This window comes from Hypanus sabinus, chromosome 8 (genome assembly GCF_030144855.1).
Source record: "Hypanus sabinus isolate sHypSab1 chromosome 8, sHypSab1.hap1, whole genome shotgun sequence".
In the NCBI taxonomy this organism is placed as follows: Eukaryota; Metazoa; Chordata; class Chondrichthyes; order Myliobatiformes; family Dasyatidae; genus Hypanus; species Hypanus sabinus.
The window spans coordinates 53,751,446-53,766,873 of record NC_082713.1 but is presented as its reverse complement, the minus strand read 5'-3'; the positions used below and the strand labels follow the sequence as shown (position 1 = coordinate 53,766,873).

General features: G+C 42.0%; 1 protein-coding gene across 14 annotated transcripts in view; it reads left to right on the top strand.

Moving 5' to 3' along the window:
- Positions 1-15,428, top strand: part of LOC132398146 (Krueppel-like factor 8) — a 178,880-nt gene that overhangs the window by 66,190 nt on the left and 97,262 nt on the right. For 8 of the 14 annotated variants that reach the window (XM_059977176.1, XM_059977175.1, XM_059977180.1 and 5 more), the window contains one exon: positions 6,967-7,068. The exons of 2 other annotated variants lie outside the window; for them this stretch is intronic. In XM_059977176.1, the coding sequence (XP_059833159.1) occupies positions 6,967-7,068 (102 nt within the window). Of the gene's footprint in view, positions 1-6,572; positions 6,811-6,966; positions 7,069-7,770; positions 7,817-15,428 lie in introns of those variants that run through there. 4 more of the 14 variants (XM_059977187.1, XM_059977186.1, XM_059977179.1 and 1 more) reach the window with 4 other exon arrangements.

The window sequence follows — 15,428 nt, the reverse complement described above, 5'->3', positions numbered from 1 at the left end:
TTGAAAAACAATAGACTTGATTTCAGTCATGGACCTTCTTGTCAACAAGTAGTGATGAAAGTACTCATCTAAAAGGTGAATGTTCCTCAATAAGCACCAACTGACCTGAGTATTTTTATCTTTGATATTCGCCTCTGCCTTGTGTGTGGAAATTAGAATTTACAAAAGCAGCATTCACAATGTGTAGTTTTAGCGTCATAGTTGTACAGCATGGAAACAGGCTCTTTTGATCCAATTTATGTTGACCATGATATCTATCTTAACTAGTCCCATTTACCTGTATTGACTCAATAGGAATATATGGGCTCACCTGGGATAACAATAATTTCATTTTGATATAATGAAATGTCAAAAGTGCATTGAGGTTTAAAAAGACTGGTGAAGATGGTGAGGGTGCTGGTGAAATTTCCCCAAGGGCTTTCTGGTTCACTGACTTTGAGAGCTGCAAAAACCTCAGATAAACCATGCACTTCAGCAGTGTTTCTGCAGCTTTAGAGAGATAAACAGACACTCCCCAGATAACTGGAACTCTGCTGTTGAATGTTCCTCCCAGCTTAAGTAAACACAGAGTAAAGGTTGCACACTCCCACTTTACATGACATGATGACTGCTTTAGACATGTACACAGTTTACATACTAATCTCTGGCTGAAGTTGGAAGGAATTTTTGAAACTGGTGCAACTGTGAATTGGTATTTTATTCAGTAGCATATCTAACATTAATCTGAGAGAAATCCATGTGCGGTACGCCACAATTGTTGCTGTAAATAGAAATATACTGTAGTGAGCCACAGGTGCTGCAGAAGTTTCACTCTGCAGCCGTTACAGAGTGCAAATGGAAGCTGCATGAGCATACTTCACTGCTTCTGTGCAACAGCCTTGCTAAGGAAGTGACCTCTCCGGCGTACATTGACAACTTATCTGCACTGGGCCAATGCAGCGAATGCACAGAGCAGCTGAAATCAGTGCCTCCTCTGCCCAGCGTTCGTAACGTAAACAGCAAAGGAGTTGCCTCAACTGTCGGTCCAGTGAAGAACACCAGTCAAAAATTAAAAAAAAAACTGCAGACACTGGAAATCCAAAGTAAAACATCACGTTATCTGAATGTGCTCAAGTTTTGAAGGAAGGTTTTTGTCCCAAAACTGCTTCTCTCTCCACAGGTGCTGTCTGAGTTGCTCAGTGTTTTCAGTATTTTGTCTTTAATTCCCATTATCAAACACGTTTCTTTATTTTCCCCATTTTTGCTCGGGTCACTAACTTCTGGAGTTTAGTTCCATTATCTCTACATGCACTCTTGATACGTAAAGCCAGTTTTGTTTCACATCAGTCTCCACTGTAATTATCATTGGACAGTTCAGCAATGGAAGGTGTCATGAGGGTGAATCTTTTCATTTTTAAAACTCCAAGTCAGATCTGAATCAGGATTTGAGAGGAAAATGGCTCTGAATTATCTTTATCTCCTCCTCCCTCATGCCTCAAGGGTAGGAAAAGTGTTCTGCCTTGAATTTGTTTTTATAGTGAAGAATCTACTTGAGGTGGCTCGGTAATGTAGTGGTTAGCACAATGCTTTACAGTGCAGGCAACCCGGGTTCAATTCCCACTGCTGTCTCTGAGGAGTTTGTATGTTCTCCCAGTAACTGCATGGGTTTCCTCCAGGTGCTCTGGTTTCCTCCCACAGTCCCAAGACGTAGCAGTTGGTGGGTTAGTTGGGCATTGTAAATTGTCCTGTGATGAAGCTTGGATTAAATCAGATGATTGCTTGGTTGCATGGCTTGAAGAGCAGAAAAGGCGTTTTCCACACTGTATCTCCATAAATCAAATAAATATTCAAAGGATCTTAAACTACCTCTGAGCAGAAGGATGAAACAGTGTGGGTTTCTCAACCGTTATGTTTGATGTGTCCTGTTAAGATTCTGGTAACAGAGACCTAGCGGATGACAAACATGCAGAGCACATAGTGGCTCTTGCAACATTGAGGATGTATCTGAACGAGCACGTGAACTAGCAAGGCATATCGGGCTACAGGCAAAAATGCTAGGGTATGTAATTACCAGAGATGGTTATGTGATGGTTTGCATCAAGATGATTGTCAGAAGGGTCTGTGTCTGCATCTGATTTGTATAGTGTGTGCATTGCATCTTGTGATTAGTCTCTGTTCTGAGTGTGCACAAAACCAGAATGATGTACACAAAATGGTAGGAAATGAATATGAGAAGAAACCCCACATCACACCCAAATTTAATCCTTCATTAACACCTTTATGTTTGGGTGGAGGCTTAGTTGTGATTGCTAGTTGTTTAAATAACTAGCGAGAACTGAGTAATTCTGGTCTATATGATAACCAGCTCTGCAGTAGTCTTAAAAGTTCAAGCATTTCAGTAGTTATCAGTCAACCTCCTAAACTTGGCAACAAGTCTAGAAAAATAGTTTGCAGAATGTGTTAGATAAAAAGTGGGAGTTACTAAGTTGGACAGGAAGTTACAAGGTGGTCGGTCTTTTACACAGATTATGTGCGTTGCAGAAATGAACTGGTTGTGTATCACACCAACAGAGTATGGGTTGATTGCAGACCTCGTACTTCAGCTTTGTGTAAAGGTCACCACAGGGGACCACTGAGGATGTTGTTCTTCCCCACAGTTGTCGGCCTACCTGACCAGAGGAAAATTCTTACATGCTAAGATTTGAATACACAACCTGTAATAGTGTCTCAGATCTGAAATATTAACTTTCTTTTTCTGCAATTGCTTCCTGACTTGCTGTATTTCCAGCAACAAAATCATCCTAACAGCTGGATTGACCCACACTGTTTATTTATTGGGGTACAGTGCAGAACAGTTCCTTCAAGCCGCATCACCCAGAAATCCTCCAATATGATCCTAGCCTAATCATGTTACAGTTTACTACCTACCGACTGGTACATCTTTGGACTAGGAAGAAACCTAAGCACCTTGTTAGCTTGGAGGTATATTTGTCTTGTGCTGTTGCTTGCATTATATTTTTACCTCAGATGGATAATTTGAGAAGGAGTTACTTTTATAGTTGGATTTTCACGATTATGCTTTAGGTCCTTACTCAATGTGGCATTGAAGAATCAAATAAAGATTTGCCATTACTTAATGAGTTTTCTTGCCAACAACTCTGTCTGACACTGTATTGTGGAGGGAAAATCTCCAGCAGTAAAGCACAGAATTAAATTTCAGAAACTGCACTGGGATTTCCTCCTGAAATTTGTCTTCTACTAACATCAATGTATATGCAGTGATGTATATGATTCAGCGTTGTAAATTGCCAGGAAGATGTGCTTGGTCTTCCTTGCTCTGTTTGTGTCATATGCATTTTACAAATGACAAGGTAACACGTGTATTCAAATACTGTCAGCTGCTTCATTTCAGAATATAGAACATAGAAGGCTTAGAGCACCTTACAGGCCCTTTGGCCCACAGTGCTGTGCCAAACATGTCCTTACTTTAGAAATTAGCTAGGGTTACCCATAGCCCTATAGTTTTCTAAGCTCCACGTACCTATCCAGGAGTCTCTTAAAAGACCCTATGGTATCCGCCTCCACCACCGTTGCCGACAGCCCATTCCACGCACTCACCACTCTCTGCGTAAAAACTTACCCTTGACATTTCCACTATACCTACTTCCAAGCACCTTAAAACTATGCCCTCTTGTGCTAGCCATTTCAGCCCTGGGGAAAAGCCTCTAACTATCCACACGATCAAAGCCTCTCATCATCTTATACACCTCTATCAGGTCACCTCTTGTCCTCTGTTGCTCCAAGGAGAAAAGGCTGAGTTCACTCAACCTATTCTCATAAGGCATGCTCCCCAATCCAGGCAACATACCTGTAAATCTCCTCTGCACCCTTTCTATGGTTTCCACATCCTTCCTTTAGTGAGGCAACCAGAACTGAGCACAGTACTCCGTGGGGTCTGACCAGGGCCCTATATAGCTGCAACATTGCCTCTTGGCCCCTAAACTCAGTCCCACAGTCAATGAAGGCCAATGCACCATATGCCTTTTTAACCAGAGTCAATCTGCGTAGCAGCTTTTGTAGTTTTTTAAAAAGACATTTAAGAGCAGTGCACGTAAGTGCTAGAGGAACTCTGGTTAGGCATCATCGATGGAAATGAATAAGCAGTTGATATTTAGGGCTGAGACCCTTCAGGACTGGAAGGGAAGGGGGAAGAAGCCATTGATGCTGCCCTCACCTGCCTCACCTCCATTTCTTGAATATTTGCCCTCACCCACCTTCCAGGCAGGGATATAGTGAGTCCAGCACATGATTCTCCAGTCTGTCATCTTCAGTGGGACACTTTCACCAAACACAACCTTGCCTTCAGCCCACTCTCCACTTTCTGCAGGGATCTCTCCCTCCGATGTAGATTGGGGGACCACTTTGAGCACCTTCATTCTGTCTGCAAAAAGCAGATTTCCCAGTTTAATTCCAGCCCTCATTCCTGTTACTATTCTGACCTGTTGGGCCTCACTCAGGTTGGAGCAAGATCTTGTATTCCTCATGGGTAGCCTCCAACCTGAACATTGATTTCTCTAACCTGCTTCCCCCCACTTCCCTCTAGTTTCAGTTCCCCACTCTGTCCTCCCACCTCTTCTCTTCACCTGCCTGTTGCCTTCCCCTGCGGCCCCTCCTTCCCTTTCTCATTGTACCACTCTCTTCTGTCAGATTCCTCCTTCTCTAGCCTTTAACTTTTATGTTTATCACCTCCCAGCTACTTCATCCCCACACCTGACTTCACCAATCGCCTTCTAGCTTGTACTTCTTCCCCCCCCACACCTGACTTCACCAATCACCTTCTAGCTTGTACTTCTTCCCCCCCACCTGACTTCACCAATCACCTTCTAGCTTGTACTTCTTCCCCCCTCCCCACCTGACTTCACCAATCACCTTCTAGCTTGTACTTCTTCCCCCCCACCTGACTTCACCAATCACCTTCTAGCTTGTACTTCTTCCCCCCCACACCTGACTTCACCAATCACCTTCTAGCTTGTACTTCTTCCCCCCTCCCCACCTGACTTCACCAATCACCTTCTAGCTTGTACTTCTTCCCCCCCACCTGACTTCACCAATCACCTTCTAGCTTGTACTTCTTCCCCCTCCCCACCTGACTTCACCAATCACCTTCTAGCTTGTACTTCTTCCCCCCTCCCCACCTGACTTCACCAATCACCTTCTAGCTTGTACTTCTTCCCCCCCACCTGACTTCACCAATCACCTTCTAGCTTGTACTTCTTCCCCCCCCACACCTGACTTCACCAATCACCTTCTAGCTTGTACTTCTTCCCCCCTCCCCACCTGACTTCACCAATCACCTTCTAGCTTGTACTTCTTCCCCCCTCCCCACCTGACTTCACCAATCACCTTCTAGCTTGTACTTCTTCCCCCCCACACCTGACTTCACCAATCACCTTCTAGCTTGTACTTCTTCCCCCCTCCCCACCTGACTTCACCAATCACCTTCTAGCTTGTACTTCTTCCCCCCCACCTGACTTCACCAATCACCTTCTAGCTTGTACTTCTTCCCCCTCCCCACCTGACTTCACCAATCACCTTCTAGCTTGTACTTCTTCCCCCCTCCCCACCTGACTTCACCAATCACCTTCTAGCTTGTACTTCTTCCCCCCCACCTGACTTCACCAATCACCTTCTAGCTTGTACTTCTTCCCCCTCCCCACCTGACTTCACCAATCACCTTCTAGCTTGTACTTCTTCCCCCCTCCCTACCTGACTTCACCAATCACCTTCTAGCTTGTACTTCTTCCCCCCCACCTGACTTCACCAATCACCTTCTAGCTTGTACTTCTTCCCTCCCACCTGACTTCACCAATCACCTTCTAGCTTGTACTTCTTCCCCCCTCCCCAACTGACTTCACCAATCACTTTGTAGCTTGTACTTCTTCCCCCCCACCTGACTTCACCAATCACCTTCTAGCTTGTACTTCTTCCCCCTCCCCACCTGACTTCACCAATCACCTTCTAGCTTGTACTTCTTCCCCCTCCCCACCTGACTTCACCAATCGCCTTCTAGCTTGTACTTCTTCCCCCTCCCCACCTGACTTCACCAATCACCTTCTAGCTTGTACTTCCCCCCCCCCCCCACCTTTTGGCTTCCTCTCTCTTTCCACACCTGATGAAAGGACTCAACTTGCAATGTTGACTGTTTATTCATTTCCGTAGATGCTTCCTGATCTGAGTCCCTCCAGCATTTTGTGTTTTGCTCAGGATTTCTAGTATCTGCAGAATCTCTTATGTTCATACTAAGAAATCTACTGTGAAAGAGACATTTATTTATGATAAATGAACAGAGTATAAGTGTTAAGTCACTTGAGTTTGGACCCATCTGTTTTACCGGCTATGGGTGTCAACCAAAGTGATGACAATGTTTTCCAAGTATCTTGCTGACAGATTTAGAAAACTGGAATGTACACATCCTTTTCTGGAAAAGGGGTGGGGCAGGAGGGTGGGAGTCGAAGCTATGCAATGTATTCATCCCTTATTGCTTGTGAATAAGACTTCTTGAGGGAATGAGGCCTCTCTTTATTTCCACTCTGTTGGAGCACCAGCGTTCTGTTTGCTCAGGGCAGGGAGGCAGCTCTTCTCAGCAATCTGCGTAACAGCTGGACCTCTTCTGCCCTGGAGTAGTAAATTAACTGCCTGCACTCCACCCTAAAGGAGGGTGGAGCCTGTAAGCCTTCAGCAGTCGACACCTTGGATTGGGAGCTGTTCCTTTTAAAAAAAATCAGTATGGGTTGTGTGTCAATGTGTGTGCCGTGATTTTAACAAGTAAAGGTATTCTTCTCATTTTGTTTTCCATTTTAACTTGCTAGTTTCATCTTTTGTCTGGGTGGAAGAAGCTGTTTGTGAGTTCGGGGAATAAAACTGTTCCGATGGTCTGCTTCTCACCCCTCCCCCATTTTCTCTCTCTCTCTCTCTCTCTCTCTGCAGAGCTCTGTGGGCACTGGCGATGTGGAGTACAGCAGTATGCTAATGCTTGAAGGAATGCCAGCTATAAGAATCAAAACAGAGCCGGCGGAACCTGGGCAAGGGGTAAGTCCAACTCTCTAGACACTTCACTAATCACTTGCAGACCTCAGGAATGACAGGAACAAACCACCAAGGTCTGAGGATGGCAAGACTGTATTCCTATCCATGGTATAAAGCTATTTTTGTATTTGAAAGGTTCTCTAATGTCACCTTTTGTTTTACTTGCCTTTTAGACAGTTTCTTTATTCAATATTAAGACATAGATTTAGTGTTTTATTATTGACAGAAGTATCAACCTTTAAAGTAAATCATTCTTGTCTGTTTCAGATTTTCCTTTTTTATATTGTCTCAAATATATATCTTACCCCCCCCCCCCCCCCATGTAATCCCTTTTTTCACTTGCAAATGTGGTGAGGTGAGGGGCGGGGTTAGGGTGGGGGTGGTGAGAGAGGAAGTGGTCTTAAGGACAACCTTCCATGTCAGACTTGCATAGGAAACTGAAAGATTAACTCCTTTCATTCCAATCACAGAGGTCTCTAAATCTGTATTAAAATATAGGCTTAATGATTTTAATAGTCTGAGACTAGAAATTCAATGCAGATTTTTTTTAACATAACAGTTTTTTAAAAAAAATAGAAGATACTTGTAAAGAATGATTTATTTTAATGTGCTTAAAACAGAAGCAGACATATTTTTAAACCTTATGTTTTCCCTGAAGATGCAAGCCACAGCCCTGAACCCCTCCCTGTTTTTTTTCCCTAGTAGAATTACCACGTCACCAGTAATATGGAACAGAAAAGAAATCGAGCAGGTTTATAAATTTCAAGTGAATGTAATTTAGATAGTGCTAATATATGAAATTTCAGATTTATCGTGTGTTTGGTAAGGTTTTTTAAATGTTCAAAAATGTACAACTGTTTAGTTTTGAAATCTGAGAATTAATTTATTACTTGATAAATCTGAATTTGAATAAAACAACTTAATTCCTGGTAGAATTCATGGGGATTGTATCAATGAGATTGTTGCTGGGAAATAATACTCGAGTCCTGAATTTTGAGTGCTGTCCAGAGACCATATTTGGAAATGTGCGTATATGGAGTATTGAACCTTCAAGTATTTCGTTCATGTGATGCTTTCAGGTGATATAATCACCGATATGCTTTGCGGAGTTTTTGTTTTCCTTTGGTAGAAGTTCAGGCAAACCATACAATGATTTTCATCTGCATTTTGCCTTTGTGGTAGATGTCCTTTAGATTCCATGTAAAAGAACAAAGAGGACTGTCAGGTGATGTGCTCCTAGCTGGATGGCTGTAATCTCATGTCTGCAAACTCGTGTCTGCCTCATTCTAAACTTGAAGAGGATTTGATTACAAAGTCATAGGAAATTCTGGTTCATATCAGTCTATGACAAGCTTTCCAAAATGGGTCAATATGCAGGATTTGATTCGGATAATTGGCAATTGTACCTCTCTGAGGCTTTACAGTTATTGACATTAGGTGTTAGTGGCTTCATAAGATTGCAGGACTTTCATCTTGCCTTCAGGTTTTGAAGGTTGAGGGGAATGTTCCTCTGGTCCATGTGCAATGGAATCGATGTTCGTATTGATCATAGTTGAGGAAACCTCTGATATGTGAAGGTCAGATATGTGCTAGGATACATATCCAATTTATGAAGTTGAATATTCTGGTGACATGTAATGTAGATCAAGTACTAGAGTGTAAGTGCTAGTGAGGAAGAATTGGTGTTCAGCTGCAGAGGGTACAAGTGATACATCTGTGGTTTGGTTGATTGAAAGATGGGAGCTTAAGGCTTGAACCTGATGAGTGGTCTCTTGGGTTGAGCAACAAAAGAGAGCCTAACCTGTGCAATCATGTTCCAATGTCATGTTGGATTGGGTAGTTTACTCTTTAATACATGCTACAAATAATCTGACTTCCTTTCAAGTTCATATTTACTGTTCGAAACCTTGCTGTTCCTAAAATATTGAAGTGTTTTGTCTATATCTATTCTTGCATTGTGCCCTTGTAGATCTCTATCACGGCAGCCTGTCATGGATTGCTTTTAATGCTGTTGCCTGTAAAGTGGCTTGCTATGTTACAGATGAAATGTAAAATTCTGCCTGTATTTGTTTGAAATTCTCAAAGATTTGTGTTAATCATAGTATTGCTTTCATAGCATACCTTCTGATTAAAATCTGTGACCCTGCCTTTGCAACACCATTTAGTGCATTTCATATCGAAGGTAATTCTGTTTCATGAGAGTAAAATTTTGATACTCATCCACTGTAGGTTGATAAATGAGCAGATCTGGCAGCACATCTGGTATCAAGAGAGGTAATAGAGTAGAATGTGTTCAAATGATTGTCAGTGAAGAGGATTTAAAAAAAAGTGGAGATAGATTCTTAAGGAACTCCATAATTAATGGTGCAGGAGCGCAAAAGTCATTGCAGCAATAGAAGGCAAAGTGGTTATGGCTGCTAATCTCACAGCTCCAGTTCAGCCCTGTCCTCTGGTGCTAACTGTGTGGGGTCCAGTGCTGTCGTTTTCCTCTCGTATCCCAAAAGTATGACGATTGGAAAGTTAATTTGCAACTGTTAATTATCCCAAGAGTAGTTAGGAGAATTGGAATGTGAGAGAGAATCGTTCACAGAGAAAGTGAGCAACAGTTTTGCTTCGGAAGCTAGCATTGGCTTAATGGGCTGTCATTAGGAGTTATTCCAGGAAAAGTTAGAACGGTGAAGTCAGTTCCATTCAACCAAGAAGTGGAAAAGAGTTATTAGTGAGGGGTGGTACACCAAGCCATATCAAAGGCTGTAGGGGTGGTATAGTGAAGTCACAAACATAGAGAATTTCAGCTGTGGTGGTTTTCCCTCCCAATGTGATCCATTTCCATGATGTGGCAATATCATAAATCTATTCAGAGGATGAAACATTAGGCTGCAAAAAGGTTAGGTGTGAATTGGGAGCCTACAATACATTCAAGAACTGAGATCAATAAAGCTGAGGGGACGGGACAACTTGCAATGTCAGATGAGTTGAGTATTATTCAAAGGGGATGTGGAATCTGTGCAGGAGGATGGTGGTGGACATAGTATAGGAAGGGCAGTCAAGTCGCTTTATATTGTCATTTCAACCATAACTGCTGGTACAGTACACAGTAAAAATGAAACAATGTTCTTCCAGGACCATGGTACTACCTGAAACAACCCAAAACTACACTAAACTACCTGAAACAACACAAAAATACATTAGACTTCAGACCTACACAGAACTACATAAAGTGCACAAACCAGCGCAAGACAGTACAATAATTAATAAACAAGACAATAGGCACAGTAGAGGGCAGATTACAATATATAGTCAACAGGAATGAGTGCTGTTGGGCCTCTGAGACTGAGTTGGTGAGAAGAGTGAGGAAGACTGAGAGAATGCCAAGGAACAGGGCAGATTTTGGGACTGGAACGCAAGTTGATCTGAAGAAAGCATAGTTTGCTGATCAAGGCAATCTTGCAGACACTAGAATTAAGAGTGAAATCTATTTATTCATTGTCATTGGATGGAGCAAGGAGAAAGAGAGATGGCTGCCAGTGGAGCAAAGAAGTCTGCATTATCATGTAGATGGGTGATCTTTAAGTGATTGAGCATGACTCAGTGAAGCTACAAGTGAGGATAGATGGCATGTAGTAGTCAAGTGAATGGGATATGTATAGTGAGGGATGTATGTAAGTGATCAAAGGTGGATTTATTTGGGGACATTAGGACTGACAAGGCTTTCTGAGTTGCATGATAGTTGGGAATAAAGGCAGGAATGAGAATAATTGAAGTTAAGTGGGTTGATGTTTGGAATAACGAAGGATGGGGGGGGGGGTGTGACCCACCGGAGAAGCTCAGAGTGGGAAGCAGATGATGAGTGTAGGAGAATGAGGGGTGACCTCATTACATGATTACAAAGTCATGAGGGGTATGGATAAGGTGGAATGGTAACAGTCCCTGCCAGGGTTAGACTCCAAAACTAGAGAGCACAAATACAAGATTAAAAGAGACCTGAGGAGAGGCAATTCCTTTACACAAAGGGCTGTGAATACCTGGAATGAGCTGCCAGAGAAGTGATCAGGGCAGGCACATTTTTCGAAATTTGGGAGGCATTTGGATGGATATGCAGAAGGGAGGGGCTTGGAGGTTTATGGGATAAACTTGGGCAACTGGGGCTAGCAGGGAGAACACTGGACTGTTTTGACTGAAAGGCCTGTATCCATTCTGCATTGCTCGATGTCTTTTAACAGCAATTGAGAGGGGTGACCATGGGGAAGTGCTCAAAGATGAAGGTATTTGATCAAAATGAGGTTTGGCATTTGGTAATCAACGCCTACACCACCTGGCTGAGTTGTGTAAAGCAAGTTACCGTTGCCCGACTGAACTGCGAGTGCTTTGAGGGAATAGATATAAACCAAGACCATAATGTCATCCACATTGTATTCTTCAGAGGGGAAAGCATTTTTGTTTGTGAGATGAAGGGCATTCAAGCGCAATATATTTGAAGGAACCTTGTTGTTCAGAATCTGGGGTGCAAAATATCTTGGAGAAAAAAGTGGAAGCATGACTGGATGACAACATAAGAGAAGAGCCCAAAAGGGGTACTGAGGGGGAAGTTTTGGCTTGGGTCTGAAGAAACAGCCAAAGTGAATGTTACAATTTAAGATTCCTGATTGTTTCTTCCTCATTCTTTCTTTCTCTAGTGGAAGAATCTGGTGACGAACATGCACAAACCAATAACCAAGTTTATAGGAAGATGTACACGGTTTTAGTATTTCCAGTGTGCTCATTTTATTGTAGAGCTCTAATAAAACATAATCACACTTATAATTGTGCATGTGAGGCTGTGTTCATTAATTTCTGAATAATCGAACGTACTGTTGTTGTTCCTCATGAGTCAGCAGTTTCTTTACCAGATTAGCCACATCCTAACATTGCTCAACAGATGCTTCATTGTTTTATCTGACTACTTTGATTCATAAACCGGCTACCTCTTAAATGTAGAGCTTTAAATGGAATAATATGCTTACTTTTTGCTGGAATATAGTCTTACTGCTTGCATATTGTTACTATTAAGCCATGGGATGGCTTTGATTTTTTTTTCCCCCCCAACAATTTTATTTGATTTGGGGCTTAAAACAAAACGAAATGTCACCTGTCCACATTAGTGTTTGCTTTTGATGAAATCGTATAGTCTTCCTTGGTTATTTGTCATGGAAGGAAAAGGATATAGGTCTTGCTTATGACTTGAGAAGCATTCTGGTCTGTTCCTGATCTTTCAGATTGTAAGTGCAATTGGAATCTGACTGAAAAATTGCAAGCTGTGAACCAACACACCACTGGTATTGAGTAATGTTGGTTCAGAGTTGCAGGTTTTCTTTCTTCAGTGCACAGGATCGAAAGAGGCTGCAGAGGGTTAAGCCTCCCCACCATCAAAGACATCTTCAGTAGGTGACAGCCATTATTATGGATCCTCACCATCCAGATTCGTGCTGCCTTCTCATTATTACTATCAGGGAGGAGAAACAGGATGCACAATCAACGTTTTAGGAACTGTTTCTTCCCTTCCGCCATCAGATTTCTAAATGGTCTATGAACTCATGAACACCACTTCACTATTTTTATTTTGCACTTTGTTTTCTTGTAACTTGTAACAAATATTTTAATGCTGCCACAAAACAACAAATTTCTCACGTGTCAGTGATAAACTTGCTTCTGATTCTCACTGTCCAAGAAATGATAGTAAATTTGGATTATATGTGATATGTGTAGTGATATAATTGTGGCTCCTTTTATGAAGGTGCTTGCAATTGAATTAATGTAAAGCAGCCAGTTTGACTTTGATTTCTGTGTTATGGTCGTTGTTTCCTGGAGGAGGATGGCCAGAATCTGTACAGTCAGCAAAGAGATGTTGATTTGAAATAGGAAATTCTGGAATGGAGATGAATAGAGGGTACCGGTGGAGATATTGATGGGAATTGTAACATTACATAGGAAGTGAGTTGATGGCTGTACCATTTGTGTTGGGTGAGTTTTTTTAAATTAAGTGGGGAGGGGGAAGGTAGGGAGAAACATGTAGATAGTGGTTAATTATTTTACCTAGATGGCATTTGTCAAGTGTATGATCAGATCTAGAGCCACTTTCTGTTACTTCGCCATGAGAGAAAGGGCTACTGGAGACATTTGGCCATAGCAACAACCAGCATGGGTGACACCTGCTTGATATTATTAGAAGTATAATGCTGTTGACTGAATGTTGTAGATGTGATAGATCTTTGGAATAAGCAGACTGGTATTATTGGAAGGGATTTCTGGGTATTCATCTGAAAGCATGACTGTGGCTCCATCCGTTTTCCCATGAATTCCATTCTTTTCAATATCAGAGCATGCTGTTAAACAGCAGCGTAGCTGAGAAGTACTTCTAGTGACTGGTCACCAGTAAAATAACCCTGCCACTGTGGACAATGTGGTGGTATTCTGAAAAATGGATTTGCTATGAAGTTTGAGAGATTTGGGCCAATGGCACTTGTTGGATTTATCCACTGAACCGTAAAGTTCTGTCTTTGTTATCTACCGGGTAACTGTCGGAGCGCCTGTGTGCTTCAGGTCTGCATCGAGTTGCATTTCTTTTTATTTCTGGAGACACAACGAGTGGTATGGATAAGGTGGACAGCTGTAGTCTCTTCCCCAGCATTGGGAACTCTGAAACTGGCGAGCACAGGTACAAGGTAAAAGGGGAGAGACTAGTAAGTGCCTTTAATTAGCTGTCGCTTGGAGTGGGTACAATTGCAAGATCGAAGAGGCATTTAGTTAAGTGCATGGAGGTGAGGAGCTTGGAGGGTAAAAGGCAACTGGGACTAACAGGGAGCATGCTGTCGTCTGCGTGGACCACGTGGAGCAAAGGGCTTGTTTCCATGCTGTATTACTCTGACTTTAAAAATGAGAATGCCACCGGTATTTAGTGTTAGTCTGGACTGAGGGCTTGGTAATCCAGCGTGCCTTGTATCAGTGATTGGGTATTTCAGACGAGGCACCGTGATTTTATTTTTGCATCAGCTCACATCAAATAATTTCATTCTGTGTCCCCATGCAGACTGATGTTCTGTCTCTTCTGTGGCGCAACCTGGTCCTAGACAGCATATTTTCCTGTGTGCTGACAGCAGCATGTGAAAGGCAAGTTGTAGTATCGCTGAGGTCTGCATTGTTAGGCCCATAATTGCAGCAATTGTCAAATGCCATGTAACAGCCATTTGATGGACCACTCTAGTTTCTATGCCTACATTTCTTTAGTTTTTCCCATCTGAGGTCTCACAAGCCATGACACAGGACAGAAGTAGGACGTGTGGTCCATTGAGCCTCTGGCAGTTGGAGAAGGACCAGTCCTATTAATTTTATTGCTTGGCTCTTACAACTCAGCAATAGTTGTGTCATCTTATTAAAATTATCCATTTTCCTCTCTAATCTTCTCTCTTCCTAGAGTAAGCCACGGAAACATTCAATCTATAATTTCCATGGTTTTATTATTCTTTTCTATTGTAGTCTTTAGTTCTAGTCATCAAATCTTGACCTTTGGACCCTATTACAACTTGTTGTGAGAATGTGTTTGATAAGATGCTAGATGTTGTCAACTTGTTTCAAGATCACCTTTTTTTTGAAATGCCTCTCTCAAGTATTTGATGTGGCCTAATCAGAGTTCTTTTGATTAATGGTGTGTGGAAATCAGTACTGTAAAATGGTAAATATCTCTGTTCTCGTTGATACACAGATGTTTTTCTATCGTTTTCTCCTTAATGGTAGTATAAAATAACCCCAGACTCTGGAGCTAGGTGAAATCTGAAACCAATGTAGTTAGTTACCACTGCACAGAAAAGCCCTACACTTTCAGCTGCTCATTGGCAGTGGTGACTGGATGTGTACATGACGAATGGTCAGTTGCAGAGTGCTGACACCAGTCCAACTTCAACTCCCCAATAATTGAGGCATTCAGGAGAGGAGAGGGGAAAAGACCATTGTAACTGCAGAATGTTTCAGTTGGATTATACAGTCTGAATTAAAAGACTTCAACAATTATATAAACTAGCTTTGTTCTATTGAAAGTAAAAAAAAATGGCAGTTGTTTTGTTCTGTGTTGAATAAGATCAATTTTTTCATGCAACTGTATTCAGTTCTTTTTGTCTGTAATGACTTGAATCGTGTTGCTACCCTGTCTGTTATAAATTCCTGAGTTCCCTGTGTAAATTTCTCATCTTGGCTTACTATTCTACCAGTGTTGTGGTGCCTCACATTTGTTTTCCCCATTGTTGACCTGATGTAGAAGAAATTCCAAAGCTTTGAAATCAATGTGGTAGTATGAAGTTCACAATTCAGTAATATTGCTGCCTTATCACTTA